At 39.9% G+C, this 16,062-nt stretch overlaps 1 protein-coding gene and 1 long non-coding RNA gene across 3 annotated transcripts in view; one reads left to right on the top strand and one right to left on the bottom strand.

Moving 5' to 3' along the window:
- The window catches only part of LOC142095026 (uncharacterized), a 113,942-nt gene that overhangs the window by 6,799 nt on the left and 91,081 nt on the right, over positions 1-16,062 (top strand). Inside the window, exon 2 of the long non-coding RNA XR_012677733.1 lies at positions 13,968-14,043. This is a non-coding gene — a long non-coding RNA (uncharacterized LOC142095026). The remainder of the gene's footprint in view (positions 1-13,967; positions 14,044-16,062) is intronic.
- The window catches only part of SEPTIN9 (septin 9), a 147,721-nt gene that overhangs the window by 115,923 nt on the left and 15,736 nt on the right, over positions 1-16,062 (bottom strand). The window contains exon 2 of one of the 2 annotated variants that reach the window (XM_075177733.1): positions 11,466-11,525. In XM_075177733.1, coding sequence (XP_075033834.1) covers positions 11,466-11,525 — 60 coding nt within the window. Of the gene's footprint in view, positions 1-1,564; positions 1,880-11,465; positions 11,526-16,062 lie in introns of those variants that run through there. The other variant, XM_075177735.1, reaches the window with a different exon arrangement.

Genomic DNA, 16,062 nt, shown 5'->3' with positions numbered 1-16,062 from the left:
CCTTTACCCAGACTGTGAGTCCCAGCAGCATCTGAGCTTGTGACATAGCTGAGACTGTGAGTGGTGAACCCCCCCTCCCTTTGCCTGTGTGAGCAATGTGCTGACAGCAATTCCTTGGTGACCACATCCTCCCAGTTATGGCTTGGTCTGCACATGCTGGTTTCTGATTTTCTTATTCTGACCTTATAGCTGTCTTGATGGTTTTAATAAGCTCCCAGTGATCAGCAGTAAATAATTAACCATTTAATAGACTTAAGTGTCTTGTCTGAAGTTTCAATGCCTTTGGGCAGTGAAGGGGTTACGTATTAACACAGCCATTGTTTGACGTCTTCTAATACTTGGACTATTGTTGCACAGTTCATTTAAGCCCCACTCATTCATCTCACTTTTATTCCTACTAATATCATTTATCTGTGATATTTGCCTCTAATATTTTGCATTTCTAAAATTGACTAACACAAAGATTAGAAAGTCATCCAAAAAAACAAATGTCCAGACAATGACACAGAGAGGATGTAGTCTGGGACAAGGTCTGTTCTGCTACACCATTAAGATTTCCAGTATTATCTGCTCACGTGGCAAACGAAATCTGGTCCTCCCCTTTCAAAAAACCCTTTAACCACTGGAAAGTTACTTGTGACAGTGCCCCGTGCCTGTGAATATAGAACTAGCTCGAACGCCCTTAACCCACATCAGCAAGTAAGAGGATCACATTTGGCCATGGAGAATAAAATCTTTGTTGGTACGATGTGGTGTAGGTTATGCTGGTCAGCGTTCAAACAGAGGCAGCTTTGTAGGACTTGGAGTGTGCAATGTTGCTCATCACGCCTATATTCTGTAGCTTGTTCATTTGCAATGCCAAGTTGTGGCTGGCAACACAAGCAGACTTGCAATGTTTCTTTATAGGGTGGTCACTCAATGAAAAAGAATCGCTAAAGAAGGGAATAGCTTCTTGCAGGATGGTAAGTGGGTTCAGCTAGGGTCCTAAAACACCCCCTCCCTCCCTCTTATCCCAGTTACCAAAAGCCATGAGGAAATTAGGAGGCACCGCAAATAGAGGAAGAAACTTTGCAGAAAATGAAGATTGAGAGGGGAGGGCTGGTGCCAGAGTCAGCTCCAGACATTATATTAACAAGTGATAAGAGTTGCTCTATTTATTTTACAGGCACACAAAGTTACTGTAAGTCTAGAGATAAGATGACAGTAAAATCTTATTACATGTCTATATCTCCTCTGTCACTCTTCCATTCAATTGCTATTACTCTATCCCAAAGAGCTCACAATCTAATGTGATATAAATTCTGACTCGACAAGAGAATATCCTGTAAAAAGAGGCTCCCAACAAAGGCACAACAATGAAATGAAAACGTTCTGTGGGTATTACTCCACATGACAGTCTCTATTGGCACCAAATGGGTTAAAACCTACAGGGATGGTGTCCTTTGATTATGTCCCTGAGTGACCTGCTTTGCAGTCACTAGATTCTGTTTCGGACAGGGAATTGGGGTTTGGAATGGAAAAAAAAATGTAGATACAGAATGAACTTTGGAGTAATATCTCCTACCTGAAATGCGCTCCTTGTCCATCACTCCCCCAGCATCAGTTTATCTGCAGCCCGGCCTCTCTGCCCCTGTTTGGGAGGCGGTAACCTTCTCCGTCCTCCTCTTTCAACTCCCTCAATTTTTTTTCCCTCTTGTAGCTCCCAGCCTCTCACTTTTTCGCTCTTTGACTCCCTCCTTCTACTGCTCTCATTCACCCTCTAATGTTCTCTCTCCACTGATCGCCTTTAAGTGTCCTTTTTTTCTCCTCCCTCTTTGTCGGTCTTCTTTCCAGCTTTCCTTTGTCTGCTTCTCCCCAATTTTCTCCTTCCTCACCCTGGTCTCACTCTACGTTTTTATTCTGTCTTGTTGTCACAGCCCCACTTTTTAGCTACTTCTCTATTTGCCTGCCTCCTCCTTCCTATTTTATCTTTTAGCCATTCATTTCCTCTCTTTTTTTTTTTTTTTTTACCAAAAACTTTTTTTTTTAACTGTATTATATATTTTTTTCTTCTTTCTGCAGAATGCTCTAGCTGCGTGTCTCAGACTTCCTCTCCCTTACACTATGCTTCTTTAAAGTCTTATTTTCTCCTTTTTTTTAATTAGATCTATGCTTACTGTCCTATGCTATCGCCGGCCCCTTTAGATGGTCCTGAACACAAAACTCTTCTCCAGAGTTCTAAATTCACAAAAGTGTCTTCTTTCATTGTAATGTAGCTGTGTTTCCCCTGCTGCCTTACTGCGTGTATACTGCTCTTGTCATCATTTTCGCCATCGGCAGCCTCAGATGTTTTAAGCACGTGTCTGTCAGATGCCTGGTGACATCCTGCTCCTTAAAATCATAAGAACTAAATGCTCAATTTATCACACTTCAGTTGCTTTTCTTGACTCATTTTGTTTTAACTGTTGGTTTTTGTTTTTTTTGCTGACTGATGTTCAGCAGTAGAATTTTTATAAATACCCTTCATTGTGCAGTGTGAAACCCAAGTGACTATGGGAGGGGGGCGAAAGGAGAGGCTGATCCTCTTATCTAATAGCTCATTTTTTCTAAAAATAGATTTACACTTTTAACGAACCTCTAAACTGCTCTTGTTATAAATGTGGCTGGGATGAATACCTGTATGTAATTAAGTACAAATAAGTAAAAATCGAAATGCATTAGGAATAGTTTATTCCAGAGTTCACCTAGAAAACCAAAAGAGTAGTTTTTAAACCCACATTGATCCAACTTATTGTAGAAAGATCCATTTAGAATACTGAGCTTTTAGGAACAAACGTTGCACAATTCCAGTATTCCAAAGAATTGGTTAGATTAGAAGCATCCAATGCAAAACTAGATTGCAGGCTTCTTGGAAATATAACAAATTTGTAATCCTTTCATATACCCTGTGACTTTGCTCTTACTTTTTACATTGCATTGTTTACCAATAGTTTCAAGTTTATTCATGTTTCTGTGATGTAACTTGATTGCAAGTTTCTAAGGTAAATTGTGCAATGTGGCTAAACTACAGGCACTCTGAATGTATGTCATGGTTTCCCCATACTGTTACTTCACTCTTTCATCTCCATGGCAACTAGCAGGAAATAAATACAGAAGGAGCGGAGGGAGAGAGGGCTGGTGCTCCGTCCTCCTCCACCCTGAGCGATCCCCTAGGGTTACCTCTGTAGTATTGGTATAATCCTTATCAGTCATCAAGAGGATTTTTCCAGGTTATAGAATCACAGACTTTGTCAAGGCGTGACACAGAAATGTAAAGCTGTCTATTATGGTAATGACAAAGTGTTGTTTAAGAGGGGAGATATTTTTTTTTCCTCTTACTTTACTATATTCTGCTGGGAAATTTGTGTTACTAATAATAACAAATGTACTCTCAATGCTGGGGATACACAACTACAGAGAATAAACTAATCTGCATTTCATTTATAGCATATAGCTGGTGGTCCAGTCTTTGCCGGACAAAGGAGAAATATAAATGACGTAACTGACGTACAATACCATCTGCTCTCTATACCCTATTTATTATTCATAATACAGTTCACTGACACTCCTATTTTCATTGACTGTACAATAAAACATGGACATCACTGCTTTCTTTGATGCTGTCTATAGACAGTAGAAGGACACAGTACAACTCACTGGCCACATGACCATTAACAGTGGTAGAACACTCGCTTGTATTTACAAAACAATAAGGTATGCATGAAGCATCACTTTTAAAGATACATTGTTTGGGCCACCAAGTTGGACTGTGCATAGATTGTTTGTTTATAAGTAATTACTCAATGGCTGTAGAAGTACTGTAAAATTCAGTTTGTACCATACATTAGAAGTCTAAGCAGTGGATGCACAGACGTTTTAAGCATCATTGCTGCAGTCCCTGTTCTTTTGCACTTTTGTAAATGACCTTTGTTGATCCAAGGTGGATGGTTCTTTCAACTATTCTATATCTCTGAATACCATGGCGTTATCTGTGATTTGCGTGGCTTTCCTCTGGGCGCTCCGGTTTTTCTCTCATACTGGAAGGTTAATTGGCTGCTAAAAAATTGACCCTAGTCTGTGTGTGTGTGTCTGTCTGTGTGTGAGTGTGTGTGTGTGTTAGGGAATTTAGACTGTAAGCTCCAATGGGGCAGCGACTGATGTGAGTTCTCTGTACAGCGCTGCAGAATCAGTGGCGCTATATAAATAAATGCTGATGATGATATGGTTGAAGCAGGATCACATGTGCTGTGTACCTTTTTAAAGTACTATGTGGAAATGCCAAAACAAGTAGTCTGTCATATGGTTCACGGTGGAAGTGTCACATAGCCCATTTTGACTTATTTTTGCAGAAAACACTATTATACTTTAAATACAGCTAGCATTATCAATGTAAATACCCTGTAGATATCTTGCTTGATACTGATTTTTTTCAATGGGTTATTCTAGGGAATACAACATGGGGACTTCTGTAAACATAGGGGTTAAATATTAGGTTTTCTTTGGGTCTGGCACACCTCAGCTGACCTCTGAACATTCCTCACCAGGGTCAGGCCCAGACTTACCCTCTTTCATCACCTCACCCCTCTCCTTTTTTTTTTTCCTTCTCATTTTAATATTCATGGTACAGAATGTATCGCCTTTTCAACACCCTTCTGTGCTCAGATTAGTCAGTGCTCCCTCCCCTTGCACTCTGTCCTGCATTTCTCACTCGCCAACAGCCCATATTACCTGACCCTGGACGTTTGCCAGCTTCCAGCTGTCACCCCCTTACCACCAAAGATGCCTGAAATACCATTGAGCCATGTTAGAAATAGCTCTCTCTTTTTACCAATTCCTCCCTAATACTGGAACTTTTCCTTTAATCTACTTTGTTACTGCCACAGTTTTCCATTTGCATTGTCTCAGTTACTATTTTGTCACCTGCTATTATTGATTAATAGCTTGTTTACACTTCCACTTGACCATTACCCTTAGACTATTATTAGATTATTAGACTTGCCATAATCTTACTTATTACCCTCTTTTCTCTTGTCTCCGCTTTCTCTCCTCTCCTTTATGTTTTCTCTCCCAACTCTCCAGCCTTCTTTCTTTTTTTTCCCTCTTAATATTACTCTATTCACCCCTCCCCAATTCTCCCTTTTCTTTTCTCTTTCACTCTCTCCGCTCTCTCAGTACTCCCCTTTTCATTCCTGTCGCCAGCTCAGCAAAGCCAGCTATCGTCCAAAAATTACTTTAAAACCTAGCATGCCAGTAAAAAGAATAGTGCCACAGCTACTTATATTAACTAGTTCTAATACTTTTGGGAGTCATTAAAACCGCACCAAGATTTCCATCAAAAGTCTTAGTGTATAGATATATATATATATATGTGTGTGTGTGTGTTTTTGTATATGTAAATCTATATAGCCCACCCCCTTAGAAACACTGGTTCTCCAGCCCAAATCACTACACAGTCTGCCAATGTGTAATACATTGTTACAGTGAGGGATCCTGCTGTACCTGTTAGCAATTATGCTGTTCCATTGCTAAATCCTTGGCCAGAATGCAGGGATTACATTGGGCGCTTGCTATTTAACCCATCAAATTCACAGTCATTTTTTTTGCAATGTGCATCAGGAGTTTAAAGTGGTAGGGGTTAATTGCTGTAGAGGCCCAAAGACACTCCCTGGTCTTACCCCAGCAAATGCAAAAAGACATAGGCATTGTACTTTGATGTACCTGCAGAGAGTCATAGTGGATCTTTGGATATATTCGCTTGTAATGGAAATCACTCTAATCCATATTTAGAAGGGAGACCTCTCTTTTTATCTAAAATCTTTCACTGCCATATGTTGGGGAATAAATCACAAAATCAGCTTTTCCTGGTAGCTTTTCTCTGCAGCAGCCAAACATGTCCGATAGCTATCTAGACATCGGGATAGACTTTCCTGCACTACATAGGAAAGAGAAGAAGAAAATATCCTAGATAAAGACAGGGATGTTTTCTAAGCAGGTATACAACCTTGATTTAGAGCAACACACGGATACTCTTATGCACTTTGCAGTTAACATTTGCGAATATGTACGAGCAATAGAGCCTTCCCCTTCTTCTCTCACCGACCATTGCTGTCACCTAACAAGACATCGCCTCATGCCAGATCCTGCACACCTTCTCTGACCATCCTCAATTCACCCTCCGTTTATTCTCCTCTCTCTTTATTAGCACTTACTTTACTTCCACATATAGTTCTAATATACCCTAACAACTGTCCCAATCTTGACCTGCTCCTCTGGTCTCAGCTGTGCCATTTTACCATTCTGTTATGAGCGGTACCCATATTTTTTGTTTCCATGACTGCATTTATTCTGTCTACCTTGTATGTCCCCTAATATGTTCTTTGCAGGAAATGGTACCTATCTCTATTCGGGATGTCAGTAATGCTAATCTAGCCGGGAGGTCCAGAGACAGAGGCCACAGAAATGGGGTTGCAGTTGGATGTGGGAGAATAACAACAAGGCTCAACTGCATTTGTTTATCAAAGAAACCCAATATCCACACATAGTGTTGGAATATTATTTCTCTCAGATACACATGAAATCATTTACACTGCATTGTATGCCAGGTTTGGACTATATGTTGGGTTGCAGAGGATGTGTACATTACTGGGCCCAACAGCCTTGTGGGGGATTGCTCAGCTCCATCACATTACCTAAATGTGTTGCTGGATGCTGGTAGTATGTCAATACTAGATACACACGCTCAGGGCCGGATTAACCATAGTGCTAACTGGGCTACAGCCCAGGGGCCTTCGGGCATCCAGGGGGCCCTTGAAAGTGCTCAGCAGCAGTATTGATCAATCGGGGGCGGGGGCGCCCCTGGCGCGATCAATGCTGTTGAGCACTTTCACTGCGGTCCTTCCCCGACGCGCTGCAGTCTCCTTACTGAGGAGATCTCGTGAGTCTCACTCTCACGAGATCTCAGTAAAGAGCGTACAGCGTGCCGGGGAAGGACTGCAATGCCAGAAGGAGAAGGAGGTAAGTGCCTTGGGGTGGGGTGGCTCACCTCACCGGGAAAGGGCGGCTCGGATCATGGGAGGCGGGCCCTCATGGGGGAAAGGAGGCCCCCTTAGCCCAGGGGCCTCCATTCCCTTAATCCGGCCCTGCACACGCTCCAGTGTAACGTACATCAAAATGTTTTCAGGCAGACTATCCTCTCCCTTTAAATATATGCCTGAAGCTGGGTACACACATACATATCCGATTGGCCAAGGTAGTTGCTAACCATACCCCCCAAATGATTAAAATATAAAGTCATACGTCAATCAATTTGCATTTAATCTTGTTGGACAGAAAATCTGGTTGACCTTAGATTCACGTCTCTCTTTCAATACGATCATCAGCTGACCAGGAAACGAGCAATGGTAAACCATGAAATCCAGTTGGCCACACATCCTGTCATTAAATGATGAATTCCAATGACTGGAATCCCTTCTGTGTGACAAGTATAAATGTTTTTGAAGGATAGGAGGCACAGGCTAAGGTAGTATCTTCTTCCATTTTCAGTTCAGTTGTAGTGTATGAAGACTATACTACTGTAGGTAAATGTGATTTTCATAAAATTATTGCTACATTTCTGTAAATTGTCAATGTTTGCTTATAGAATTTCCTCATCTAGTACAGTATCATTTTTTTGTCTCTGTCCTATAGACTTTTTATCTAATGTTCATATTCCTTCTGTCAATTATATTCAATTATATTCATGTGTTGTAATCTTGTCACAGTACATTAGGGGGTAAATGTATTATGGTCCGGTTTTGTCAACTCGCGGGAGTTCGGCGAGTTGACAGCTAAAATTTAAAGCGGCGCTGGCTTGTAAAGGCAAACTTGCCTTTATATCATCATCATCATCATTTATTTATATAGCGCCACTAATTCCGCAGCGCTGTACAGAGAACTCATTCACATCAGTCCCTGCCCCTTTGGAGCTTACGGTCTAGATTCCCTAACATACACACACATTGAGAGAGACTATTAATAGCAGCCAATTAACCTACTAGTATGTTTTTGGTGTAAATTCTGTTTGATAATGACATTTGCGTGTCTGATGTATGGCAGAGTAGCTTCGTAAACAGAGCCTTCTTAACGCATGGGCATGCAGGGCAGTTGCCCGGGGGCCCCACAAGCATAGGGTCCCCATAGGCTTGCCAACTTTTCAGTATATTACTCCGAGATATCTATTTAGAACCTTCAAACCCTCTTTATTAAAACGTTTAGGTGGGTTAATCACCTCTGTATCAGCTGTCCATGCGATCTTGCTGTTGCAAATACATATCTTGACCTTGACTAATTGTGCATAAGCAAGACAAAATCAACGCGCACAATTTTTTTAAGCTGTAAAGCTATAATCATACATGCCAACTTTTGAGATCCCCATTTTGGGAGGGGAAATCTTGCTGGCAATCTTTGGGGGCGGGGCCAAGTGACGTGTCCTTTTAAAACAGAAACAATGGGGCATGATGACTTAACTGCAGGTTTGAAAAAGTGGAGATGTTGCCTATAGCAACCAATCAGATTCTAGTTATTATTTATTTAGTACATTCTGCACAATGACAGTTAGAATCTGATTGGTTGCTAGAGGCAACATCTCCACATTTTCAAACCTGCAGTTTAGTAAATATACCCCCATATGTCTGTTTAAACCTTTAGATTGCATTTTGTGTCTTTCTCCTCTCTTTTCTTCGCCAAGGCGGATGCAGTGAAGAAGAGATAGAATAAGATAAAAAATGTAAATAACACACAGTATTTCTGGAGCAAATACAAAGTATGGCATCATAATTTATTTTGATCTACTATGGAATTAGGCAATGTTAAAAGATCGGCATTAAAGCATAAACTATAATAAGTGCTACATGGAATTGATGTCCAGTCAGGATGTTCACATTTCCTGTCAAAATAAATCTTCTGAATCAATTCAATATTTTCAGTTTCTCCCTGGACAATAATGACCTCCAACTTTAATAGAAAGTGAAAAAATCTTTGTAGGTATTGGAGTAGAAATCTAAATGTATTAAGCATCAGAATAGTCAAAATAGCCAATTTTCGGCAATTGCTACGGCCATATTGAAAACAGCAATTTTATTAAGGGCAAAACCTGGTGAGTTTTATATATGGCCATCACAATCGGCGAAAATCATCATTGACGAATCCGATGATAATACATTTACCCCCTGATGTTTGAAAGCCCTATAAACCCTGTCTTAACGTGCCATCTTTTCACTGCTTTTTATCCCAGTGAACAGACGTTTCAGATGCAAAATCCTGGTGATCATGTTAGACATGAGTAATGCTTCCATTCCTTTAACACATTAATCCTACATTCATGCCTAAAATTAATTTGATATTCAGCATACATGTATAGACAGGGTGGAGAGAGGGATTTTGCAGAATAGAACTGGAGGTGGAATGAAAGGGAAAGAAGATAGAGACTGATTTGGATATATCCTAGAAAAGTTTCTATATCCCAAAAATTATTTGTGTTTTGAGATATATGCTCCCAGTGCACATAACTAACCTCAACAAACTTGCCATTGTTTTTGTCTCCATCCCATAATCCCCTCATAAGCCTCCCAGAGGGGCCCCTATAATTTGCGTAAACGGGAGGTGGGGGTGAGGGGTAACTTTCAAGAGTTCCTTTATAAAGTTGGGATTAGCTTTTACAAAACAAAGACAAGCAGAACAGATAATTTCCATTACAGGACTGTGAAATATTTACTCCTCTAAACTGGATTTACAGACTGCAATATCAGAATTGGCCTGACTCCAAATAATTATGGTACCAGATGATCCTACTGAAAGAGATAGGGTCATTATCAGGCAGAAAATGCATTTTGAAGATGACTACTATTGCTCTGTGTGTGTGGGGTCATCTTCCTACTGCATTAATAGGCCATATTGAAGCCAGAAGTGATCCAAACGGCCACTCACATGAGTGGACAATTATAATGATGATCCTGTTGCTTGGCTCTTAGGGCTAGATTTACTAAGCTACGGGTTTGAAAAAGTGGGGTTGTTGCCTATAGCAACCAATCAGATTCTAGCTTTTATTTAGTACCTTCTACAAAATGACAGCTAGAATCTGATTGGTTGCTATAGGCAACATCCCCACTTTTTCAAACCCGCAGCTTGGTAAATCTAGCCCTGAGTTTCTATAGCACAGGACCACATACTTTGATGACAGCCCGCAATCAACAAACGCTGTCATCTTGTAGAACGGAGTATAGACAATTTATCTATTTCAAAGGACTGAATAACTTTCCATACCTGAAATAATTTAATATAGATGTTTCCATTTTTAATTGCTAAAGTCAGTCAAGTGTTTTACCACTTCCATGATAATTCTCCTCAATACAGTCACTGTTCCGTTGGAATAAATGTGGACATTTAAATTTTCTGCAATGTGCTGCCGAGTGAACGCAACGCGACGATGCAACATTCTAGATTTTTATCCCCCTAGCTCCCCCCCCCATAGCGGTGCACAGGAAAATCAGAGATGTTCGGGTACCGTGATACCCAGAAATGAGTGCAGCCGGCTCATTGTGGAGAATTGAATTCATCCCTGTGAATGATACTTTAACTTACCATGGCCGAGTAAGCAAGATGGAAGCTTCCATGAATGTCAATAGATCCAAATATGCAGGAAAAAAAAAAGTTGAAGTGTAACTTATGCTCATGTATTTTACGGAATATATAACTAAAATATAAATATTAATTTAAGTATTCCATGTGTCTGTGGATTCCAAATGTTTTCAGTTCAAGGCACCCTTAGGGCCTCCATAATTTTTTCAAGGCACCCCTAAGCCAAAATAATTACTAAGTAGCCCCCCGCCTTGATTACCAGTGGCCCTGACCGAGGCACCCCTGTGAGATCGCCAAGGCACCCCAGGGAGACTTGGCACACAGTTTGGGGACTACTGCCATGTGTAACAATAGGGTGCTTATTTTAGCCTTTTTGAGCAAATTAGCTGTATTTTATGTTTTAAGGATGCAGTGGTTTGTTTTTTATTCTAGTGTCTATTATAAATGGCCTGCTGAAACATTGTGCAGTCCTCCCCCAATTCACCCAGTTCAGGTGCTCATTAGACAAATGTATATTCGCCAGTCCATCTCCATTGCAAGGAGTAAAGTAGACTGTGAATGAATAAGTAGAGTAGCACCCCATGAACAATGCAACCATGACTGCTATTTGTCTTATATCACATTATAAAATCACATCCATTTATTTAGACATGTATGCAGCATTCTATATTTGGATATGTGCTAATAATTGGTTTCATTTATGTAATGAAAACCTTTTTGCCATATTAGCTATGCTTTATGTATTAAGGATCTGCTGTTCTGTTTTATATTTTAATATGTGAAGTTCCTTCAAATGTCTTTTGTACAAAACAAAAATCACACACAAGACTCACTTGGACTGGTCACATCACTGCTGAGCTTGCGCACTCGCCCACTGGTCGTTCTTGTGACACCTAAAACAGAGAGATGTTGTAAAGGTTATACATTAAAAGAAGTACATAATATATTGACATTAAATGGAACAGATATTAGGACCATTAATACCATATGAAACATCAATAAAGGTGATTGGAAGACTGTGTAAACTTCATTATGTGAAAAAATAGCTATCGTTTAACATTTTAGTATGGATTGATGTTGAGTGAGAGGCATATTATAAATATGATTTGGAACCATGTAAGGAAAGTTTTTACAAGCGTACAAAAGGGTATTATCCCATCCTATTTTTATAACCCAGCATTTCCATCAGGGACCTCCACGACCAGGTCTACAAGCTGGCTCCAATGATCAGTTTCTCTTTGATTCCAGTAAACTGTGCCAGTAGCTTCCCTTTGCTGACCTTTAGCAGAAGTTACCTTCTTGCACATTATTACACTCCCTACCTGTTGTCCGTATTATTTTTCAGATATTGAAAAGGTTCACAGGTGAGAAATGTGCAAACTATTTATTTGGTACATAAATTTGTAGTTTTTCGCAAGGGTATTATGCATGAAATGATTTTATATGCTGAAAATAAAGTGAGGTAAAGTAATAAAACAATTCTCAGGTCAAATCAGCGCAAAATTTTAAGGAATGGAGGAGTGTGGCAGAAGCATTTTTCTGTGCAGATCATACTTCATTTATGCTAAAGAGACTACACTGAGGCACTAGAGCCTGAAAGTATCAGTTTCAGTTTTATGATTAAGAAAGATATGAAAACTCAAAAATAAAAAAAGGACCAATGGTAGTTTACATGGGTGAGAAACAATACATGTCTCAATAGACATTTTATAGTTGGATATTATTGAATGCATAATGTGTAACGATTCTGAAGTGAGTACAATGTCCTTTTCAGGAGACAACTATTTTTCCAGTCTCCTGAACTGAACTTATGAGCCCAGGCGAGATCTCCACTGGGGTCCCTAAATTTTTCCATCATCTGGGTCCCATAATCATCGGAGCAGCCCAGGTCCCACTATGCACCCCTCCAACCTGCCTGACACACTCCCGTTCAGTCTGTTTAATCCAGTGCTGTTTGGGTCTATGCTTGGGACTCCTGCCTCTCCTGGCCTCGGGGCCTTCCACAGTGGCCCACTCCTACTAGTTGTAGGATCCTACCTTGCCTGGAATCCATCGCCATGGTGCCCCTGGATTGCTTCCTCAACCGGCCAGAATACCTCTAAAGTAGACTGTGGACTAGTCCTTCTGCAGATCCTTCTTGGATGCCCAGCTTCTGGCTTTTCAGCTCCTATGGCCTGCTGCTGGTTCCCATATACCTTAGACCACACTGTCTAAGCCTGGAACTACCACTACCAGATCCTACCATATTATCACCCCCAGTCCTACAAGATCATCATGTTTGAAACCCTCTTCCCTCTAGATTGTGATCTTGCAGAAACAGGGTCATATCTACCCTCTGGTTTATGTCTGTGCCTCAGTCGTAGTGTAAGTTATCCTGTCCCAGGCTGGCTGACCAACCCCTGTCTGTTGCCCAATTTTATAAGTAATTTGCTCCTTATCCCCTTCAGGCATAACCTGAGTGGGCCCAGGATGACTGCCTCCCTTATGCTTGCCTGTTCATAATACTATATATTGTCTGTCTGTGTGTATGTATGTTAGGGAATTTAGACTGTAAGCTCCAAAGGGGGCAGGGACTGATGTGAATGAGTTCTCTGTACAGCGCTGCGGAATCAGTGGCGCTATATAAACAAATGGTGATGATGATATTTGTTCATCTGATGTGTTCATATCATATGTTTATTGCTTCAAAAGCGCTATATATATATATATTTATTTTCCGGAGGAGAAGTCATGTGACCAGTGGAGAAAGGCCTGCTCTCTCGGGGGTCTGGGAGAACTACCCAAAATTCTGTAGTCTTCCGGACATTCCAGAAGAGTAAGCAAATATGATTGTTAAGTGACATCGTAAAAAATTTACGTTTTTAGAAACGTGCCTGGAAATACTCTTTTCTGCCAAAGTACGAGTGTTTAGTGCAAAATGAGCAAGTGACTGCCAATGTCTACATAGAATTTGTGACATATTTGAAGCCATACTTCATAACTGTTACATCTTTAACGCTAACAACAAATTCATACGTACCAGATTATCTCAACCTTTTACTTATCAATACCACTTATTTTTGTCAAAATTTACCAAATAGCCCTTATGTAATTTTTATTTACCAAGAGACCCTTTGATTTTGTAAATGTTTTTAATATATACCTCTTCAGATTTATGTATATGTGCTAGTCTTGTGCTAAATTTAAGTGACTGTATTATCCCTTGAATTTGTCTTAAGGTGAACATACAGCGCCTCATGTTGAGCAAGTCTCCTGTACACCCCATCACTGATAAGCAGTTACTGGGAAACTGGCAATGATATGGTCAATGACCAGTTAAAACTTTTGTTTTCCAGAATGGTATTCTGAGGACATCTAGTGGCGCTTCTATAAATCGCATTTCTAACGTCATAGAAAAACAGAATCATCATGGTATGTGTGTTTTACTATTATTAGTCTTTAGTTTGTAATGTACAAGCATATTTCACAATGTTGTACAATGTCAGAACTACATAGGTTTGTGAGAATACAACATGTGAGCATGTAATATAAGAAATAAGGGCAATAGTAAGTCATTCAATAATTGACGACAAGTAAAATACGAAATAAAATGCTATTTTTAGGGGCTCTTCCAGTTAGTAAAAACACAAAACTATTTAAATTATTCATCGATTCTCTTTCACTCTCATATATGTCTTTTTTTAGTTATTTTCTTCTCTTCCTCTTCCTACCTTTCTGCTCTTCTTTTTGGTAAAGCCCAGTGTAGTAAGAGGCTGATTTCTATTGAACTGCACTGAATGCTCTAAGCTGGTAGTAGCAGCCAAATGTGATTAAAGATATCTAGTTGAAAGACAAAACTGCATAGAGGTCAGTGTGGCAGACGTGGCCTCTAACAGAGGCCTGCGGTTGAACTGGTTTCTTCCTGTGTCATCCAGGCCCGAGGCCACACACATGTGATTTTTATCCCCAGTAACAAGACAAATTGTATGTGACAAATCACACCATCTAAAAACATGCTCTTTTATGGGGTCACTATTGCTTTGTTGTAAAAATATCTACAGAAGGTGTTTTTGTGAAGCATTTTTAAAGCCTCTCGTATGTCATGTGCTACAAATCACTGCTAGAAGTGAATGGAAGTTGCTTGTGAAAGCTACGTGTATGACGTAGCATTTACATCCTGAGATGTCTGACGCAAAGTCCGTGATAGAAACAACATAATATTACTTTAAAGTAACTTGATGTAGTATGCCGTGATTTGTCAAAGTTCTGTAGCCTCTATTTGCAATAAAATATATAGCTGCCAACATTCTAAATTCTTTTCTAGGGCCAAAATATTATGCACTGCTGTGCATTGAGGAGATTATAATACAAATTACATGCAATGACATGAAAAAGAAGGTACAGAACTTTTATAACCTACAAAATAGAAACAGATAATAAGTATAGACAGTACTGTTAGATATGTTGATGAATCTGAAAATAGAGGGCCTGATTTATTAATGGAACGTAAATGGCAATTTTGTGCGTATAATCCACAAATTGAATCTGCGCAGGAACAGAACTGGACCATATCCGGCTAAACACAGCAGCTTTCAATTCATCTTTGTGCGCAAAGGACACTTACTACAGCCTACGATTTCTGCGAGGGAATGGGGCGAGGAAGGGGCGTTCACCCATAGTCAATGTACAGTAAAGGCGTGCCAAACTCAAGCGCACACAGCCACGTCCGATTCATGATTTGGGCATCTCAAAGGAACTTGTTTCTCTGCCGTATCTCTTGCTTCAGACACAGGGCTAGTCTAAGTCCTGATCACTAGTGATAACAGTCACGTATGCATGCTATAACATGTGTTTTTCCATCAGGAGCAACTTAAAATCCATTTTTAATGTTCAGTAGACTTTAAGAACATTCTAATAAATGTATTTAATGAAAAAACTAAAAAAAACAAAACTTTAATCAGTAATGCCTTTATTATTAACGGGTGACATTAATTGATTAGGCTTTTTTTTTCTGTGCGTTTTTTTTGCGAATTTATATTTCACATAAGTATTGGACGTATCCTGCAGTGTCTTGTGAATTACAGCTGAGCAGACCTACACCCGAATACATCAGCGCTCGTATCTTCAGATCCGCTCCTTTTTTAATTCGAAAGTGCGTATTGTCTGTATTCTGTGCATTTTAAAACAAACGCACATTGTGTTTGCTATGCGTGCCTTGATGGATCAGGCCCAGATAGTGTATATAAATGTATGAGAAGTCACACACTGCCCACAGGGTATGTGCAAAATGTGTGTGAGTTGATATGAGAGACACCATCAATACATGTGAAAATAACCAGTATGTGTGGTTGTAATATGAGCTGTTTATCAGACAAATACAAGAGTAAAGAGGGAACATTATGATGACCGCTCTACAGAGGAAAAGATATCAGTGCTCCAATTTCACTTTAA

The sequence above is a fragment of the Mixophyes fleayi genome, chromosome 6, assembly GCF_038048845.1.
Source record: "Mixophyes fleayi isolate aMixFle1 chromosome 6, aMixFle1.hap1, whole genome shotgun sequence".
Lineage (NCBI taxonomy): Eukaryota > Metazoa > Chordata > Amphibia > Anura > Limnodynastidae > Mixophyes > Mixophyes fleayi.
This window is presented reverse-complemented; position numbering and strand designations above follow the sequence as displayed.